This window comes from Strigops habroptila, chromosome 4 (assembly GCF_004027225.2).
Source record: "Strigops habroptila isolate Jane chromosome 4, bStrHab1.2.pri, whole genome shotgun sequence".
NCBI classification, from domain to species: Eukaryota; Metazoa; Chordata; class Aves; order Psittaciformes; family Psittacidae; genus Strigops; species Strigops habroptila.
This window is the reverse complement of record NC_046358.1, coordinates 6,783,806-6,804,243: the sequence shown is the minus strand read 5'-3', so window position 1 is coordinate 6,804,243 and position 20,438 is coordinate 6,783,806. Positions and strand designations below refer to the sequence as shown.

The window sequence follows — 20,438 nt, the reverse complement described above, 5'->3', positions numbered from 1 at the left end:
GTTTCTCCTTCAAAACATTACAACAATAAATGCATAGAACAACAAGCAACACTAATCGAAGAGCTCTGATCTCAGTGCAGAACTCATTTGTAAGGAAGGAAATACTTAGCTACCTAGCCATCAACAAAACCAGTTTAAAATTGGTATGATAAATACATCATATTCTGATCTCCCAGCTAATTCAGAAGTGTTTGATGTCTTGCAGACAATTTATTTTGCAATTCATAATGAAATAAGGAAACAGAAATAAGTTCTGGATTGAAGAACATATCCTTCCCACTGCAATTGCCCGAATCAGTGAATGCTCAGTTACCAATATGATTTAATAGATATTTCTGAGATGTTGTTATTGGTAATTATTTAGTAGCTTTCAGATTGGTTTGCTGTGATCAGGGTCATGCTTTGGTCCTGCATCATTCTGTGTCATACTTCTCTCTGGAACAGAGTCTACTAGGTGTTTCTGTAGTGGCTGCTTTTACTATGTATTGTCTTGGCCCCAAAATAAGCATTTACTAATGTTTGAGTTACTCTGTGCAATGACACTTCACCTTCATGTAACTTCCTTCTTTCCAAACAAATGCAATTCAGCACAGTCAGGTTTTGAATATAAACAGTGTTCTGGACAAGGCATACCTTTCCTTGTGGAGATAGTAGTTTAAACTAGACAGCAACTTATGCAGCCTCTTTCAGGGTGACTTTCCAGCCTTTGCACTGCTGCATGGCATCCTTTTGATAATTACACTGGTTAACCTGATAGGAGTGAGGAGTGTTCCCTTTGAGCCAGGTCAGTACATGAGCAAATGAAGTGTGGTTGGTTTGTTGTTTGAAAAGCAGTCTTTCTGTGCTAACATTGATGTAGTAAGTAAAATTCAGATGGAAAATAAATGGTCGATCAAGACTAAATTCAATACAATGATTAGTTCAAAATCCAGAACTGTCTGAACTACCACTAAGCAGACTGTACTGGCTTTTTGCTATAGAAGTGCTGTTATATGCTCCATATAAAACGTAAATGGAAAAAGTGTAAACCAGACTGTTTACTGGCTTGCTGAATGGAGAATATTGATTGTGGTGTCATTAGTGTTGCTGAAAAGTTATTTATGCCAAGTAAACCCTAAGTAGGATTACTCATAGTACAAAGTTGTTTTCTTGCTGTAGAAACAGGATTTTGACTCTTCTGCTGAGAACAATAGAACTCGATTTGGAATTTGCAACATTAAAACTTGCTCACTTTGCCTCTCTCCTCCAGTATTGTTGTCAAGACAAAATTAGGTGGTGGTAAAATTGTAGCCTCCCTGGTGTGTTTGTCCAAATGCAGAGAAGAGCAAGTAATCTTACCAACTTTTCTAGTTCTTTCTTAAAGTGTTCTTTGAACAAAGGGCTGTAATTTTACACTGCTGTCATGCTCAGCATTTCTATTTCTGTACTTTCCTTTAGTGTTCTAGGGGATTTATAACTGCAACTCCAATTCCCTTTGGGCTGAAACCTGGCATAGAAGCTCTCATTACGAGCAAAGCTTGTTTTGCAAAATTAAAAGCAAAGCATCCATCAAGAGCCTTCCTTAAACCTACAGGACATGGGGAAAAAAATGTTTATGATTGCAGATCAATATTTTTCCCTCTGCAGGAAAACTCCAGCTGGCTTTGGAAACCTGTAACGTGTGGGTGTGCAATCAGTAGTGATGGCAGATTCAGTGGCACACTATTACAGTTAGAAAATGTAAAATGAAAGTCTGAATTCCCTAATACACCGAAAATCCATTGCTTAAGTAAAAGCTGCAGCTGCAACCTGCCTACCAAAGGTACAGTGGTAGTTTAAAAGTTGTTCCTACTGTTTGAGCGTGGTTGGCTGGGCAGTAGTGTGTAAGGAGGTGGTTGGGTTGTTCTGTGCTTCAGCTGGAGTTAAGTACCTGTAAACCCTCAGCTCCCTGGAAAAGGGAGTAATTGTGTTGAACTATCTACCCAGTCTCTGCTTGTTTAAAATCTTCTTATGACTTAAAAAACCAATGAAAGCAACAACAAAACCCCCCTCAAAACATCATCAAAAACCCCCAACAACCCTCTCAAAGACAACCCACCAAACTCCCTCAACCAACCAACCAAAAAAACCCCACCAAACCCCAACCCGCTGGTTTTCTGTAGAAATTGAGGCTTTATGTAATTGTGTAGAAGCCAAGAAAAACCACAAACCGCTTTCAAATAGAGAAGATGGAATAATTTAATTTGATTAAACATGAAATATCAAAGATAAGTTCTGAGGAACTTCATAACAGTGACTGGATAGAGGAGAGATCCCAAATTAACAGTTATTAATGATGTCATTGTAGGAAAGCCTGATGAAGGTCAGCTTCATTGTTGCTGGATCTGACAAGTCATTTGGCATCATAAGATCATAGAACCATGGAATGGTTTGGGTTGGAAAAGACCTAGTTCCAACCCCCTGCTACGGGCAGGAAGATGTATCATTTCTCAACCATTAGAGGAAGTGAACCTGGAATGAGAAGAGTTGGGGTTTTTGTGGTTTTAGGAAGGGGCAAAGTATGTAAATGTACAGGAAACTGCGGCTTTTAGTCTTGTGGGCATGCAATAAATATTCTTTAAACATAATGCAGAAATAGGCAGTGTTTTCATGAAGATAGCTTAAAAATACCATTGTCGCTTCCCAAAGCACCTAACAAACTGCCCTATACTCGAGGATTACTTGTTTCTTCCCCAAGACCCACGCAGTCTTGTAATTCTTTAGGGGTGCATCTATCCTTTGTAGTTATCAGTTGAGATATATTTGGTACTATATAAAAAAGGTGTTGGACCTGTGCTGGAAAAGCTTTCAAGTGAAATCAGAGATGTGGAGGGGTGAAGCCTGTGCTGCCACTAATTTTCCTTTGCTAAATTGCCTTATTGGAATTGTGCCTGCCTAGAATACCAGGTCTGAACCTCAGTGTTAGGCAGGACAGAGAATGTGTGATTTAGGCTGGCAGTTGAAGATTTTGCATAGAATGAACTAGGTCTGACCTTGTGGGCTCTTTAAGGAGAGACTTTGAGGAATAAGACAGTTTTGAACAGTGAAAGAAGTGAGATTCTAGGCACAAGTCCAGAATGGAAATGAATGTGAAGATAAATGTCAGAAAGGGAAAACTGGAGTAAAGTGTTCAGGAGCAAGAATCAAAATACAGAGATTTAGGTCAGGAAATAAATACTGTTTTCACTTGAAAATGCACAGGGAAAGTAGTAGCTAAAGCTGCAGGCTTTAGAATAATTTCTAAAGGGTAGTCACAGAACTTCAACACTGAGCTGCTGCTGAAGTCATGACTGTGGGCTTGACATTCCTCCAGATTCTGTTCTGCAAGGGGGAAATGATTACTAATAAAATTCAGTATAATGGGGAGGAGTATATTCATTTGGTGGGTTTTCTTTTGGGTTTGCTTGTGTGGGAAATATGTGTATATATATATATATAAGAATACTGTGTATTTAGGGATTGAGTAGAACGAAAAGATGGTAAGATACATGCTTCTCCTTGGTTGCGAACAGCAATGAAGTGTCTTTCTACTAGGAGTCATAAACTGAAGGAAACTTGAAGTTATTTGCCCCAACCTCTTTCAGTTCCACTAATAATTTTTCACAGGATGGATTCTTTATTTGTCTTTGATTCCCCTCCCCCTCCCCCCCCCCCCCCGTTAGCCTTTGTTTGGGGGTTTTATTTTTTGCTATTCGTTAGCCTAATGAATTAGCTCAGTGAACAGTCAGTTGACAGATTCTATTTTGGTTTAAAATTATATACCATAATTAATGTAATGCTAAATACAAAAGTAGAGTCTAAAAGGCCTCAAAGTGGTCCTGATGGTGCCGGGTAGGGTTGGTTTTGGGTTGTTTCGAGTTGGTCTGCAAGGACTTTTTAGAAAGCTATGCTGTTGCAGTGTTGACTTACCTGTTGGGTGTTTGCAGTGGCAGTCTCATGTCACTGTTGACTTAAGTGCAGAATGGCTTGATACGAGTTGTCTGGTGCTGGGATTGCCCTGAATGATGTGGGGCTTTTGTGTACTTAATACTCTGCTGAGACCGAGATAGTATAGGCTGCTTTTATGACCACGTTGAAATAATTTGTTTATACAAATGTGGTGACAAATGCAGCTCCTGGTGTCAGTGTCATATGTGTAACTCAGGATCTTGTGGAAAATAGTGATCCTCACTGGGTAGGAATCTTCTTTGTCATGCATGGATTTATCACAACACTTGTAAAATATACAGTCTTTTAAATGTAGTGCAAATGTGAGCATATCACTGAAGTTCTGGTCAGAATAATCCTCAAAGGCATTGTATCCCATGGAAGAGCATGAAGGATAGTCTGAAATGCTTGTAGGGGATTTGTCAGTGCTTTAGTTCAGTACTGGCAGTCCTCTACCCATAAATCCATAGCCTTCCATGAAACACAGTGTAAAGCAGCAAACAAATACTAATTTACCGGGTCACAGCAGCCCATAAGACTTGAGCTAAACTGCACTGTAAGGTCAGTAGTCATACAGTATGGCCAGAACACAAGATAATATGTTCCTTGGGCAATTCAGATCTTGTTTTAAAATACAACATAAAAATTGCCACTAAATCTTAGTAGTGCTCATAGTCAGAAACTCATCGATTGCTGAAAGGAATTGTATGATGTACTTGCTTGTGAGAGCAGGGACCATCTCTGGAGAGCCAAAAGGTTTTTCTCAGTTGTATGTTCCTAGGCTCTGTGCCATAACCTCACTATTCCTGTAATAAGGCCTGTTTAAATCTGCGCTTCATGAATGGCTCTAGTGAGGAATGGAACCACAATCTCAATTAAAAAGGCTATACAAACCCTAAATAATTGAAAGACTATTACACAGTTCATAATCTACTGATGTTTCTGAACTGTTGGAACATCTTCCTGCATCCTAAATGCTTCTAGAGGGAGCATCAAAGCAAAAGCAACATCTGTGTGCATTACTTGTGCCATGGCTGCAGCTCAAGAGGGTTATTATAGAATTGCTGGACACTGCATGGCTGCTTGTCTGCAAGCCAATAACTTATACTGTCATGTGCATCCCATCCCTCAATTTGTCTGTCAGGGATCCTTAAGAATGAAAAAACCCAAGTATAACTGATGCCTCATTCTGTTAACACCAACAACTTTAACTATAATTTAGTTATAAATAATCTTAAAACATGATTTCCTGAATCTAGTCTTGGTAAGACAAAGATGGCATTGTTTTTCCTGGAAAATTCCAAGTGATGGCAAGTCTGTTGCTGCTCTTGGTAAAGGGGGATTTGAATTTATTATTGTAATGATTGTGTGTGTTAGAAATAGTAATTTAGAAGTTATGCTTCCCCATTCAGTTACTGGTTTTTAATCTACTCAGGCCCTTGTAACTTTGCTTTCTAGCTTGAAGATTCCTTTGGTTTTTTTCTTCCCCCATTCCTAAGTATTTCAACTGCAAACAAACCTCCCAGCAGCTTGCTTTCTCATCAGCTAAAGTGAGCTCCTTGTGTCCTTATTGTCTGGCATATTATCTAATCCTGTAATTATTTCTGTGGTTCCTTTCTGAACTTTCTCCATTTTACCTCCTCTTGCTGTTCTGTTCTGTTCTGCAGGGACCTAGCTTAGAAACACAGATGGTGGAAGATGAAACTGAGACAAGTAGTGAAGAATTGCCTCCTCATCTGCGGGAAGAGCCTCCTGAAGGTACAGTACTAGCAGTCAATATAAACTCTTTACATTAAATTGGGAGAAATCTTCTGGCCAAGGAAGTCTTATTTGTCTGTCTGTCTTGAGAGCCTACATCTGCCTATTTTATGAGAGGGATAAAGCTTTGTCAGTGCTGGCAGCTGAGCCAACCTCCCAGCCAGAGATCTAACCAGCCCTTAGGCCTACTTTTGTATTCACAGAAAGCTGCACCCACTGAGGTGGGGACATTGTTCTGCATTCTCTTTAACAATATGGTTTCTGATTAAAATTGTCCTGCTTGATCATCCTGTCTGGGGGCTTAGGAATAAAATGCTTCCTCTATTGTCTTGTTTGTGATGTTTTGAGCCTTCATTAGGGAAGACTTCCTAAGTAGTCATCTATTCTCTCCTTACCTCGCTCTGCAGCATCCTGCTATTGAAATTGTCCCCAGCAGAGACTCGTCAAAGTTAGGTGTTCTAGTGATTTTGTTTCTTTCCGCTCTCTCTCTTGGAAACCGGTTTAGCCATCTGAAGAGGAGGTAGCGAGGCACTGTCAGTCAGCAGGAGGCTCAAAAATGGCAATTTTAATTAAAAACCTTGTTTGCAATGACATGCCCTGGATTTAGACAGGGAACGGAATTTTCCCACTCTGTAAATGTTGCAGACATTGTATATGTGCAACAGAACAGGCATTGCTTCCTTTTGAATAGAAGCTGCTAACATTGCTGCAAGTGGTGATGCATTTTAAGCTTTGTCTCCAGTTCAGTGACTTTTAAAACACAATCACTCATAATCATCATGGATGGCTTAAACAACCCAGAGAGTGCTGAGTTTCTTATTGGCAACTTACTGTTAAAATACCATGACATGTCTCTGGGAAACCTAAGTGTGCTTTATATTTTCTCTTTAAGAGAGTAAGATGCTGATGCAGCAGTTATACTGTCAGCTGTTCTTAAGGGAATATGAACTAAGTAGATGGTTTTAGGAATTTGCTGCTCCATCCCCTCTTGTTGAGCATTATAGTTTTCTCATTAAGTTGCAATTTTGTGTTGTGCCATTTCATATACTCTGTGTTGGCAATTACAGTATATAGAGGTAAGTGAAAGGCAGGTCTATTTTTGCAACTCCTATAAGGCCAGAGGAAGTAAATGTGGAAGATGTGATTTTTATATATATATACACAGAGGATATAATCTTGATTCTTTAATTTACCTTTTGTTGCCCCCTTTCCTTTGTAAGTAATACCAAGTCAGCATGTAATGACAGTGCATTGTTGAAGTAAGAATTCTGGTCACTAGCCTGAGCTGATGATTATATGAGCCTAGAGACCATATCCTGGAATGTAAAACACAGGAGATCATCTTGTCTCATGAATTTATCAGGAATCGTCTTGGATTTTGAACGATGGGTTTGAATTGTGTAATCAGAAGATTTTATTTTAATGTGGCTGAGTATTTTTGCAAACTAAGTTTTTTGTGATTGAAAATGTTTGTTTCTGCCTGCAACCCTGCTGCTTTGGATGCTGATGGAAAATAGGAGTATTAATATTCCATTTCTGTGGCTTGCTGGGTGGTCTGGAACAAGTGTGTGCTCTGGCTATGCCCACTTTGCTGGCATGAGGAAAAAGAACTGTAACAGTTGGGCTGGTTTCATTGAGCAGTGGTACAGGAGGTACTGTGAGGTCTCTTAAAGACTGAGCTCAGTGTGTGCTGTTCAAATGTACAAGTGATGTCAAGAGTAGCAAAATAGGAGGAGTGTTGGGAGCACAACTGAAACTAGAGACTGCTTGGGAGAAGAGGTGGAAAAATTGCTCCTGAAAGAGAGCCATCAGGATTATGTTGAACTTCTAGGTGGCCTTATGTATTAGTGGAACTGAGTAACAGGAATCTTCCTTAGAAGCTGCTGTCTACCAGCACAGACCAGCCAGGAGAGCATGTAGTTGTTGGAGTGATTACAAATACTCCATGAAGAGAGATCTCTGAAGTTCTGCCATTCGGTACTGTTGTCTTCTTGCTCTTCTACTGATTTCTGGTTTCTTCTGATAGCACTTTCACAGTTAAATCAAGTGCTTTGCAATAAATAAAACGTGTTGTCATGACTACTGCACTCCTGTTTCCTGGGATCTATGAACGAGAGGCTATGTCTGTTTGCCTTCTGGTAATGAGTGCATAAGGGATGGAAAGCTCTCCAGAGTCTGTGTCTTTCTAGCACAATCTATTATTTCACCAGATTGCATCACAGTGGCTTCTTTTTCTAGCTTGCATTGCATATTTATTCCCCTCCTTTCAGGAGGGAATTGGAAGCACTGTGCTATATAAATATTGCAGTAAAAGAAAAGGTGAAGCTTCAGGGATTGTCTTGTTTCTGAACAGCATTGCAATGTGGCCTTCTACAAATAAAGGGACACTTTCACAAGTCCATCATGTACATAACTAAATTGAGTAGGCTTATGTGTGAGTAACAAGCGGTGGAGAACAGCGGATGTTGGTTTTGGGTGTCGTGTGGCAACCTGTCAGTATTTGAGGCGAGTTTTGTGGTGTGGGAAAAATGGGGGAGATTAGAGAAGACTCCCCCAGCCTCCCAAAGTTTTATTATAACGTTAAGGAAACTTTAGGGTAAAATACAGCTGCTGTAGTGTGTTGATGCAGTGTGCTGTCCAGTGGAGTTCCTGTAGTGGGCTCTGACAGGTTGTTTGGGCTCAAGGGTCCCATCTTTCCTTGGATGTTAATAGACCTGCAAACACAAAGGTCTGGGGGAAAATCTTCCTTAATGTGACGTGGTTTAAAAAGAAGATGAACCAGGAAACCCCTGAAAGACAACCAAGAAACTGTCCAACAGAAGCTAGTTCCTGTGTGTAATCTGAGTTCATTTATTTGATCTGCTGTCAAATTTAACTCTTCTGTTTAAGTAAGTCAACGGAGTAAATGAGTAAAAAGTGCAGCTGGTAACAGATCCTGTAGGTGGTATTAGATATCAAACATGGCTTTTTATTCTGTAAGGAAGATGCATCATTACCGATGGTATGGTCATAGAATCAGAGAATGGTTTGGGTTGGAAGGGACCTTAGAAGTCATCTAGTTCCAACCCCCTGCCACAGGCAGGGACACCTTCCACTAGAGCAGGTTGCTCCAAGCCCCTGTGTCCAACCTGGCCTTGAACACTGCCAGGGATGGGGCAGCCACAGCTTCCCTGGGCACCCTGTGCCAGTGTTGTAAAAAATTTTTTCCTTCTCTCTCTCTAAATGTATCCTCTTTTAGTTTAAAACCACACCCCTTGTCCTATTGCTACAGGCCCTGTTGAAAAGTATGTCTCCATCTTATGCACCATCTTCAAGTATTGAAAGGCCACAATAAGGTCTCCCTGGAGCCTTCTCTCCAGGCTGAACAAGCCCAGCTCTCTCAGCCTGGCTCCATAGCAGAGGTGCTCCAGCTCTCAGAGCATCTTTGTGGCCTCCTCTGGACTCATTCCAATAGCTCCATGTCTCTCTTGTGTTGGGGGGCCCCCGAGCTGGACGCAGGTCTGCAGCAGGGGGGTCTCACCAGAGCAGAGTAGAGGGGGAGAATCCCCTCCCTTGACCTGCTGGTCATGCTTTTTTTTGATGAATCCCAGCATACGGTTTGCTTTCAGGGCTGCAAGCGCACGCTGTCGGGTCCTGTTGAGCTTCTTGTCAAGCAACACCCCCAAATCTCTCCTCTGGTGTACTCTTGATCCCTCCACCCCCCAGCCGCTCGTGATACCAAGCCCAACCTTCCAGATAAAGTAAACACGACGTAAAGAACTGACGGGTTTGCAGGCATATATGTGAACGCTGTGGCAGGCGCAGGGCCTCCGATACTGTGCCCCGTCCTGCAATGGAGTGGAAGAAGCGGGTCCTGGTGGGTTTGGCTGCGGGGGTCCGCGGTGCGTCGGAGCGGGCGGTCAGCGCCAGGGAGCGTTGGCGGGGTGCGCGCTGCGGCCGCGGGGGGGCGCTGCAGGCCCGCCGATGGGCGCCCCTGCACACCCCTGCGGCAGGCGGCGGTGGCCGCTGGTGTTAAACCTCTGCCGTCCGTAACCCAGTACAGGGGAGCCCCGGGAAGGCTGCCTGTCCCTAATGCTGTTTTACCTGTTCACGATCCCTTTGCCCAATTCACACTTTTATTCTTTTATTCCCATTCATGTTTCCTTTCTCTCCCATCTTATTAACATACTTCCCCCCCCCCCCCATTAAAAGGCAAGCGTGGGGGAGCAGTAGTAATCAGCGTGTGGTGTGCTGCTCAGGCTGCTGTGCTTACACTCCGCAGAGAGGGCTGTGTATGTCACCAACCACTGCGGGGCAGCGAGCTCTGGAGAGGAGCCAGTCTGTTTTAAATGGTGTAAAACACTTTCCTCTTTGCAAGAGGTTCAGCATAGCTGATCTGTGCTGCCACATGGTCAAGCACTGAGCTACTTCCAGGTGGATTCTGTGATCTCAAATGTTTGCTGTTAAATGGCAGTCTGATTGCAGTGGGAGAACTAGTTTTAGTTTACCCCAGTACAGCAGCACCTTGTTGTATCTATTGCTTCTTTATCCACCAGTTCAGAGTTGCTGATCATTTAATACAATGCACTGTTAATTGTTACTATCACCTTGTTTTTCTGTTCTATTCCATTCAATTGTTCAAGGAAAGTGATAGCAATGAAATCTGGTGGTGATTAAATCTTCCGTAACATGATCCATCATGGAATACCAGCATCTTCTTTGCTGGACAACTTTTCTCTTCTGTTTGATGAATTGGTGACCCTGACCATGCTCCTGCTTCTCCTTCTTTTTACCAGCAGGTCCTTCCCCTTTATTCAGCAGTGGTGAGGCCACAGCTGGTGTACTGTGTCCAGTTCTGGGCTCTACAGTATGAGAGAGACATGGACATGCTGCAAAGAGCCCAGCAAAAGGCATTGATGATGATTAAAGAACTGGTACATCTCTTCTTATGAGGAAAGGCTGAGAGACCTGGGACTGTCCAGGCTGGAGAAGAGAAGGACTGGGAGATCTTGATCAATATGTACAAATACCTGAGGGGAGGGTGTAAAGAAGATGGGGCCAGGCTGTTTTCAGTTGTGCCCAGTGACAGGAGAGGCAGCAATGAGCACAAACTGAAACACAACTAAACATAAGTGGGTAATTTTTCACTGTGAGGATGAAGCACTGGAATGAGTTGCCCAGAGAGGTTGAGGAGTCTCCCATCTTGGAGGTGTTTAAGAGCCGCCTGGACATAGAATTGTAGAATCTTAGAATAGTTTGGGTTGTGAGGGAACTTTAAGAGTCATCTAGTTCCAAACACCCTGCAATGACCAGGGACATCTTTAACTAAATGAGGTTGCTCAGAGCCCCATCCAACCTGGCCTTGAACGTTTCCAGGGATGGGGCATCTGCCACCTCCCTGGGCATCCTGTGCCAGTGTTTCACTCCCCTAATAGTAAAAAACTTCCTTGTGTATAATCCGAACATGGTCCCGGGTAGCCGGTTCCAAATGATCCTGCGTAAGCAGGGTGGTTGGACCAAATGATCTTCAGAAGTCCCTCCCAACCTCAACCATTCTGTGATGCTCTACCTCATAGCCACTAACTCTGTATTTAAATTCTCCTTCTGAAGTTCCTGCATGTATCCTCTATTTATTACACAAATTCTTACCAGAAAAGTAACTTTACTGTTAAGTATTATATATTTTGAGAATGCATCCTTGGTAGATACTGGGGTCTGGCTGTAGCTTCTTTTGGCCCTATGTTGCTAACTGGTACTTAGTGTACAAAAGCTTCGTGTAAGGTGGTATGGTCTGGTTGAAATGCTGTATCGTTGGTTAACAGCAGTTGGGAGTTTACAAACCAGTTCTTATTTCCATAGTCTTTTAAGTATTAAACGTTAAGATTTCATCAGCCAACCTCCTGTGATCCATTTGGCAATAAGCCCAAGAGTCTTGTGTCTGAACCTTCTGCTATCTCTTCTGCAGAGACGTTCCTCCTTTGCTGCAGATTGGGCCTTGTGGAGTAAAGCTTTATTAAAAGCAATGGGTCTTAGCAGCTCTACAGTATATAACAAATCTTGGGAAATTTACTTTCTAAATAACTATGGTGTTCTTAATTCAAATTGTTTTACACTTGCTGTGGGTAAAGAGCACACATGGATACTTACCGTAAATCAGATGATTTGCACCAGTTTAGAACGTAGTATCTTGTGTTAGCCTTATAATCTGCCTCCATGGAGGCATATAGCCTTTTCTGCTAGTTTATATCTTCTACAAGATAAAAGAGTATTGAATGCTTCTGTAGGAAGCTTTAGGACTCCTTATTGACAGTTTGGGAATCTCTGATCCAAAGTATCTTGGAGTTTTGTGAATTACTCATTCAGGATTGACTTTGGATACAAATACCTTACAGATCTAACTAGTACAGTTGTATTTCAATTGAGGTACTACCATGCATTTGAAACTTCTGAAATTAATCGGACTTTTGGCTTCATGCTGTGGTATTCTCTTACAAGAACACAGCAGTTCATTGAAGCCAGCAGATGCCAGAAGAACATGCTTCTTTAGGCATCTCATCTGAGATGAGGCATTCAGTTCAAGTCCATAATATAGGTGTCTAACTTTGAGAAGGTGTATTCCTATAAACAGATCCAGTTCCGATGAATGAGTGGCACTTTTCCGAGTACTTTGCTTAAATATTCTTTACAGAGAACAGTTTCCATCAGAGACAGTGTTTTTATTGTTGGGCAAAATGTTTGCTGCGGTAACTGCTATACCGCCATTTGAATGCTGCAGACTTGAGCTGTGTTGTAGTTTGCATCTTCTTGTTGCAAGTAATGTTTAGTTTGTTTGTCTCCAAACTGCCTATACCCAAATAACTGCGAAGAAATCACCTTGGAAAATGGTGCAGTTAATAGCAATTCCATTTCCTTTCAGTGTTCAGCTCTGTACTTAAAAACTGTTGCTTTTTCTGGTATAAAGTAACTTTAATAAAGTTGCCTGTGGCACTTAATGTTATCTACTACATACATACATAAGTATGTGTTTATGTAGTCTACCACACTAGTATCTTGAAGTTCTGTGGAGCTGGCAGGGCAAAACTATGGTATCTGCTAAGCCTTCTGCTTTCCCAAGTCAAATCACTCTCTGTTGTGGTTTATCCCTAGCTGGCAACTAAGGACCATGCAACCACCCGCTCCCTACCTCCCTGGGGAGGAGAACTGGAAAAGTGTAAAACCTGTGGGTGAGATAATTGAAATAAAGTAAAATATAATAATAAGAGGGGGAGGGGGAGGGTTAGGGAAGGAGAGAGGAATAAACCCCCAGAAACCTAAGTGATGCACAGTACAATCACTCACCACCGGCTGACTGATGCCCAGCCCATCCCCAAGCAGTGATTGGTGGCTCCCAGCCAACTCTCCCCAGTTTGATGTTCTATGGTATGGAATATCCCTTTGGCTAGTTTGGGTCCTGGCTGTGCTCCCTCCTGGCTTTTTGTGTCCCTCCTCACTGGCAGAGCATGGGAAACTGAAAAGTCCTTGACTTAGAGTAAATACCACTTAGCAACAACTAAACATGGTTCTGTTATCAGCATTATTCTCATACTAAAGCCAAAACAAAGCACTGCACCAGCTACTAGGAAGAAAATTAACTCTATCCCAGCTGAAACCAGGACACTGCTTCAGTGTGCTACTTCATGAGATCCAACAGTCAAATCCTTCTACAGAGGAGCTCTTTAAATGATCTGCTTTTTTTGTCTACTGTCCAGCTGGCAACATTCTCAGCCTGGATTCACCTCTGCAGTTCTGTGGTCTTGTAACTGAAGCAAAAGGCTGGGAACTGGGACAGCTATAATCTATTGCTCACTCCACTGTTGACTCATTCTAGTCAAGCAGTTTGGCCTTCCTTGAACCATAGTATTCTTTGTGTATGAAACAGAAATGACTGTTCTCATTTATAAATAAGGATGGTGAAAAGCAAATCGTAACTTTTTAGGCTTTTAGAGGTAAAAGATACTTGAAAACTGAAACAGAAAATGTGATCATATGGCATAAATAATACAAAACTTTGCTCAATACATAACTTGTCAGGCATTTTTTGGGTCCTCAAAAAGGTGACTGGACTTGTCAGATAACTTCAAACAGCAAGGCAGATTTCTTAAAAAGCAGAGAAAGAAATTAGCAATGAGGCTGTCTGTTCTTTGGAGCTGGGACTTTATGTGCCTGGCATGTCCTCTCATCTGTAAAAACATTTCCTGAGCTACTTCTGTAAATGGCCTGAGGCTAAAAAGGAACATTTCAGTATCGTCTGTCTTTCTTTAAGGCACAGATTCCATGCAGCCATACTCTTCTGTTGGCCAAAATAATTCTTGTTTTGAATAAAATGACCTGGATTGTCAGCTCACTCTTGTGCGCAAAGTCTACCTTAGTATTTCTGGCAGAGCTCTAAAACCCTTTCACAACTATTGAAGTTCTAATGTTGTGTTTCTGTTTAATTTATCATCATCGTTTTACTACAAGCCGAGATTCTTCTTTGTTGAAATTCTCCAGTGGCTGTATTGGCTTCCTCGTGCTTTATTTGATTTTGTTCTCTGGGGGAAATCAGCAATCTGAAATGGGAACAGTGCTCAGCCAGTGTCTGTGTGTACCCCTATTTTCCTCCTTCACCCCCCAGCCCTTCTGTATTACTGCTGCTTGTGCTTGCTACTGACAATGGGCATCTTCCGTTCAGCAGCTATGTTACATGGTCTCCTAGAAACAGCATGAAAGCTATTTAAATTGTTTTTATTCCACTTCTCCCTCTGCCCTATTCTTTCCTCTTCACTATTTTGGTATGATTTAATGAGATGTTACTTTGACAGCTCAGCATCCCTTTTCTCTAGCCTACTCCATGCCCTGCAAATCAATCTGTCACTATGTTGTATGTGTGCACAGCATATGCTGTTAATGGCAGCATAAATAGCCTCCAAGTGCCTGGCAGATTTCAGAATAGAGGTTTGTGTAACTTAAGTATGGGAAACCTCTTATCAGTGGATCTTGTTAATACAGTAAGGTTGTGATGTGAGTCAATAACCATCTGGTTTTCTCTGAGGGTGTTTGCACATAGGATGAGGATGGGGCAACGATAGTTTTACCATTTGCCTTGGCACAGTAATTCTAAGTAATGTGCATCATCCAAATGTAAAGACATTTCAGGGTGAAGGGCCGGTGGGAAGCCTCTGTCAGAAGATACATCTTTGTCAATTCCTAGTGCATGTGTTTTATTCTAGCAGTAGGCTTTTGAACTGCAGGAGTGACAGAGTTCTGTTTGGTGAGTGGAAGCAGCTTATCTTACTACCTGGCTGTAGTGGCAGACATTCATCACTGTTTTCATACTAATTAGAGACGTATGAAATGATGAGTGTAAAAGAATGTATATTCTAATGGACTAAAATAAGAGGCGAGCAAGTCTCACTTATTTCTAGCTACACTCTAAAGTACTAAATAAGAATGATCAATGCAGTAAATCCAGGTCAGGAGTGAAATTGAATCAGTATATCAGTGTGTTAACAATGATGAGATCTTGAAGTGCTAAACTATTAGAGTATTATAGCATTATAGCAGGCAATTAAATCATAAGGTCGGTACATGAGGCTGTTAATTCTGCCTCAGAAGTGAGTGAAAGCCCAGTTAACATTTCATAAACATCTGTAGTCTCAACCTGGCTGCCTGTCTTGATTTCAGCTGTTTGTGAACAATCTGAGCCGCTACTTTGATTACCAGTATGATTGCATGATTGCACCAGTCTGGCCTCTCCTGGACTGATCATTTTGGATCACAAAACCAATCTCACTCTGAAGAGTAGGTTTCTTTTCAAAGCTGTTTATGAACTTCAGGATGAGCTGTAAAAGTGAGGGGTTTTGTGTCAATTTTCTTGCCCTCAGGGATAGTATTCTAGAAGAAAATCTTCATCTACTTTGAAATTGGGTAGAATCCTAGGGTAATTTTTATAGAGAACAGTCTTGCGCTAGTATGTGTGTGGAATTCTCTGTTTCTTATTTTCTGATCACAGTGAAGGCAAATGCACATTCCTTATCAATGTGAAGGATTCTTACGCCACTGTAACATACTTCTTTGGCATATTATGGGGGATCTGCCCTTTTTCTATCCAGCTGACACTTGTATGGTGAGAAAGACTTTAGCTTAGGCTAAATTTTAGGTTTTCTCCTGTATTTTTTGTTAATGCCCTCTCTGTACCACTAACATACTACTCTCTTCAGTTTTGCCACAAGTATGTAATATTTGGTAGGATATACCTGCTGCAAAAAAATGTAGGTGGCTTTGTAGTATTGGGTCTTCTATCACAAAAAATAAACATTTTTTTTTTCCAGATAATATAATAAAGGAAATAACAAATATTATTCATTTAAAATACTAAATCCAGTTTGCAAGTAATGCTAAAAATTTGTCCATAACGTTTCTGTGAATTGTGAGAGGGTTCTGGGATTGTTACAAGAATGTCTTGGAATCTTCTTAGAGTAGAAAGAACAGATTTATAGTCTTGCAGTATAACAAGTATTTATTTTCTAGCACCTGAGACCTGATCTTTGGAATAAGTGAGAGGTGTTCAAGAGGTAGGCAGGAACGAGCAGTTTGTGATGCAGCTGTGCGAGCCATTCACCAAAACCTGTTCATCCATTTAAGACTCTAAGAAAGAATCTGGTAGTGGTGTTGCCTTCTACTCTTTTACTTTCTGGACTTAAATTTTAATGCAAAGGTCTAAGGTCTAATAATAATGGTTCTGCCCTTTGCAGAAATTCAAAATTGCTGTTTCCTTCCCCCCACCTTGACTTCTCTAGAGATTTGTGTGTGGTGGGGGTGGGGGTGTTCTGTAGTTTATTTTTTATTAGTTTGTTTTCCCCTAGAAAGTTCCTTGAATAAAAAATTGGAATATTTCTAGCTGATTATGAGAAGTCATCCTCTTTGGTTAAGCGAGCCGTTTGTACATGTTCAGTACCAAAAAGTGTGGTTGAATGAATTGCCTGCCCAGTACCTCTCACTCATCCCTCCAAAAGCCAAGAACAAACCTGCAAGATTTAATACGATATTATTACACTATATTAAAGTTAGGGCTTGCTCTGGGAAATGCAAAATGAGGCTGCAAGTTTGCTTTAGTGTTTTTATAGCTCGAGAATGTTATTGTTACTGTTATTGCAGTATTTTGTTCCTAGCATCTTGAAGGCTGTTTTTTGCTCAAAATATTTGACTTATTTAATCGTGGAAGTGGGTAAGTTCTTCCAGTCGATGGATCTTGAACCTTTACGTTGAAAAAGGAGAAAACACATCTACCATTGCCTAAAAATCTCCTCTACAGATGTTGGAAAAAATCGTGATTAGCTGAACCCAGCTGTAATTGAAATACAATTTGGTGATTGGTTTAAGCTTAACGTGTGCCCACACAGCTGCTGAAAGAGACATTCCTACATCCAGCCCTGGTTGCACGTTACCAGTTTTGCCCCACTGCATGGCCATGTATGTTTGGGTCCTAGCACAAAAGCAGCAGAGCACCCAAAGTGCCTCCTTCTGGAGAAAGCGTGCACCTAACCAGGGTGAGTTAACATTCACATCATCCCCATGGACCATAGATTGAAGGATGGGTTGTCCAGTTGAATAGAGCCTGTAGCATGCATGTGAGCTTGTATGGAACTGAAGGACAGGCTTTGGGTCCAGTGTGTGCTGTGGGGCTCTCCTGGATTCCTCGTTGTTTTAGTGAGGAAGAGAGGTGCAGCCAGAAGCATCATTAAAACCCTCTTTTGTGATAGCATACAGGAGGTCATCTTTTGATGTCCCTGTTTCTAGCAACTTCAGTGGAGCACTGTAATGAAGATAGTGAGGAAAGCGGAGGGATCTTGGCTTTCAAACTTCTTCCTCCTGGCTCCGGTCCAAGTATCATTAATATGACATGAGACGTTTTGTTGGTATTTGATTAACTGGGAGGCTTGTTCTTGTTGTGGGTGACACATTGTAAGTTAACCACCCAGCATGCTGACATGTGTGATTAAAAACAAACACTTAAAACTAAATTGAGAAGCCAACTGCCAAGTGCTCTGCTGGGAGAAGCCCGAGCAGCCGGCCATGAGGGACCCGGCTGGCTGGGGTAGGCCACACTGAGTTTTCTACTGCTCTGCCATTACCAGCTTTTGAGTTCAGTGCTGTTGTATTCACCACTGCTTATTTTTCAACATTTTCTCCGGAGGTTTTTGTGCGGTTAAAACGCTCCTGAGCAAAATCTGGGAATGGCAAAAGGCAGCTTAAGAGTTGCATTGTTCAAGCGGGCTGCCCCGTGGTGATGGCTGTGGTGTGAGCCGCTATTCCTCGGCGGTTATCAGCTCAGTTATCAGCACCTCGGCAGCGAGGTGTTCCTGCCGTCCGGAATCAAAGTGCTCTCCAGCCGTGGGGATTTTCCACTCTCTTGCCTCTTGGGAGCTGTGACCAGCACGGTGCTGTGGCTGACATCCCAGCAGAGGGCTGCCGAGACCTCCCTCCATAGTGACAGACACCGGCCCTTTTTTATTATGTCACAAGTTTACATTTGCTGTTTCCCCGAGTTTTTAAATTCCAGGGCATCGAGAATGTGTCTGGACTTTCATATTTTATAATTAACTAATTAATCTCACAAATAAAACTTGGAAGAGGTAGCAAAGCTGCTTTTCCCTATCGTTCCCTTCTCATTCTCATTATTTTAAGTTCTCTTGTTGCAATCTTGGTGTGGAAACAATTACAACATTTCCCAGTCAGCAGCAGGATGTCTTTAAAGGAAGTGTTACCCAGACAAATGTCCAAAGGAGTGAGAACTGTAGCCTGCACAATAGCCTTGACAGTCTTGGTAGTGCTTAAGCTTTATTTCCAGACCTGAAGTGTGCTTCACAGCATAACAAGAAACCTTCTGCTGATTCAGTGGGCACTTGCAATTCCACTTACAGGAAAATGTGCCCTCTGACCTGTTTCCACACAAATGTGCAATGCTTGTAAAAACACAGAGATCCTTTTGTCTGGAACTGCTGAACTACATCTTGTGGCATATCCTGGAGTTGGGTGGCCTCAGAGGGTCCCTGTTAGCTCCTCTGGGAAGGGAGAACCCCTGGGAGAGGTGCAGGAAAGATGGGTGCTCCTCAGCCTTGTGACAGGGCGAGCTGTCATTGCTTCTGCACAGCTCCTGTGGCTGTGGCAGGGATGTTCTTGTTTTGTCAGCTCCACAGCTGAATGCTTTCCTCCCAGTTTGCCTGCTGATTTATTCCTGAAGCAGAGTAGTTCCTTAATTGATTATTGACTCTCTGGATCTGTTAGGAAGTATTCTGGGGAAGGGGTAAGCAGGCCTTGTATAAAGCTGTCATCTTCTTCTTGAACACCAATATCTGCTTTCTCTCTGCACTTGCCTTGAAGACAAAGAAAAGAAAAATCTTTAAATGTAGCTGCTAATTCCTAAGTCGAAATTTTAGTCCTTTTGTTTGGATTTTCATTTTCTTTCCCTCAGGAAGAAATTCTATCCTTGCAGACCATAGACTGTGACTAGAGTAGAGGGAAAACAGCAGCATCAAGTGAACTGCTGGGAGGGGACACACACACAATTTCCTGCTACTGTCATGAATTGCAGCCAGAAAGAGAAATCTGTAAAGATACTTAAAGTATGGAACAAATAAGAGTGTTTCCAAACAGTTGAAGTCTCCATTATGTACCAGCAGTTCTTTTAAATAACGTGTCAATTTATAGTAGCTTCTGACTGAAAAGTGCTTTCAGAGTATAAGAACAGTGTTTTTCCACCTGACTTTTCTTCCTGTAGCCCAAGAAGATTGAGGACTTCAGATGGAGCTAAGAAGGGTCCTGTGAGGACCTGTGGAGGGTCCTGTGAGGACAGCTTGGAAAAAGAATTTTCTGACAGCTGCTCAGAAGGAGCTGGTTGGAGTCCATTAGTAGTTACAGGTTTGATCTGAGATCACGAGAAAGCTTTTAGTTCCGAGAAGCCAACTATCCCCTGCCCTCAGTTGGCCCTGAACAAACTGTTGTTCTCGATGGTCACTGGAGTGCAATTAGTTTTTTCTGCCACATTGGAAAATGGATCTGTGATTAAAGAGTTGACAGGAAAACAATCTTCAACTCTACTTGGACTATCTAGAATATATTTGGACCGCTACAACTGATAAATAGTTGAAGGATAGTCTTTTAATCACGCAGCAACTTTTAATTGCAGATTTAGCTTTTGTTTGTAAACATTGTAGTCGGATTTTTCCTTTCAGATATCCAGCCCTTCAGATATAGGAATCCTTATCTTGTTGGACAGCTAGAAGTTTCACACTCTTTCAAGGGTGCGTTTGAGAGGTGTGCCTCACCCCATGTGTTTTTCCATTTCCAGTGCTAAGTTCGGAATGGATGCTGTTTGAACTTAAAGCCATCTTCCCTGCTGTGCTAGAAAAAGCAATGTGATGTTAAAAAGTCAAGCAGTAAATATGTGCAAAGCTGAGTGGCTTTAGGAAAAGGAGGGAGGAAATACAGGAAGGGGGAGAAGGTGGTAAACTGACTCTGGTCAAGATTTTGACAAGAATGTAATAACTTTAAATGAAGTTTGTCCCCAGCAGACACTGAAGACATCCTGACCTTTTTTTAACTCTGATTTATTCATCATGAGAATGGATTTTGTACCTCATCCATTCTGTGACTGATGGGCAGGAGTAATTTCTCTCTCAATACAGATGAGTACGCTGTGGTAGACTCCATTTGCCACACTGACAGGAGCAGAGTGC

General features: G+C 41.9%; 1 protein-coding gene across 1 annotated transcript in view; it reads left to right on the top strand.

Annotated features, from left to right (window-relative positions):
- LOC115607225 (transmembrane protein 263-like) overlaps positions 1 to 20,438 on the top strand; it is a 201,555-nt gene that overhangs the window by 4,680 nt on the left and 176,437 nt on the right. The window contains exon 2 of the mRNA XM_030484239.2: positions 5,613 to 5,703. Coding sequence (XP_030340099.2) covers positions 5,613 to 5,703 — 91 coding nt within the window. The remainder of the gene's footprint in view (positions 1 to 5,612; positions 5,704 to 20,438) is intronic.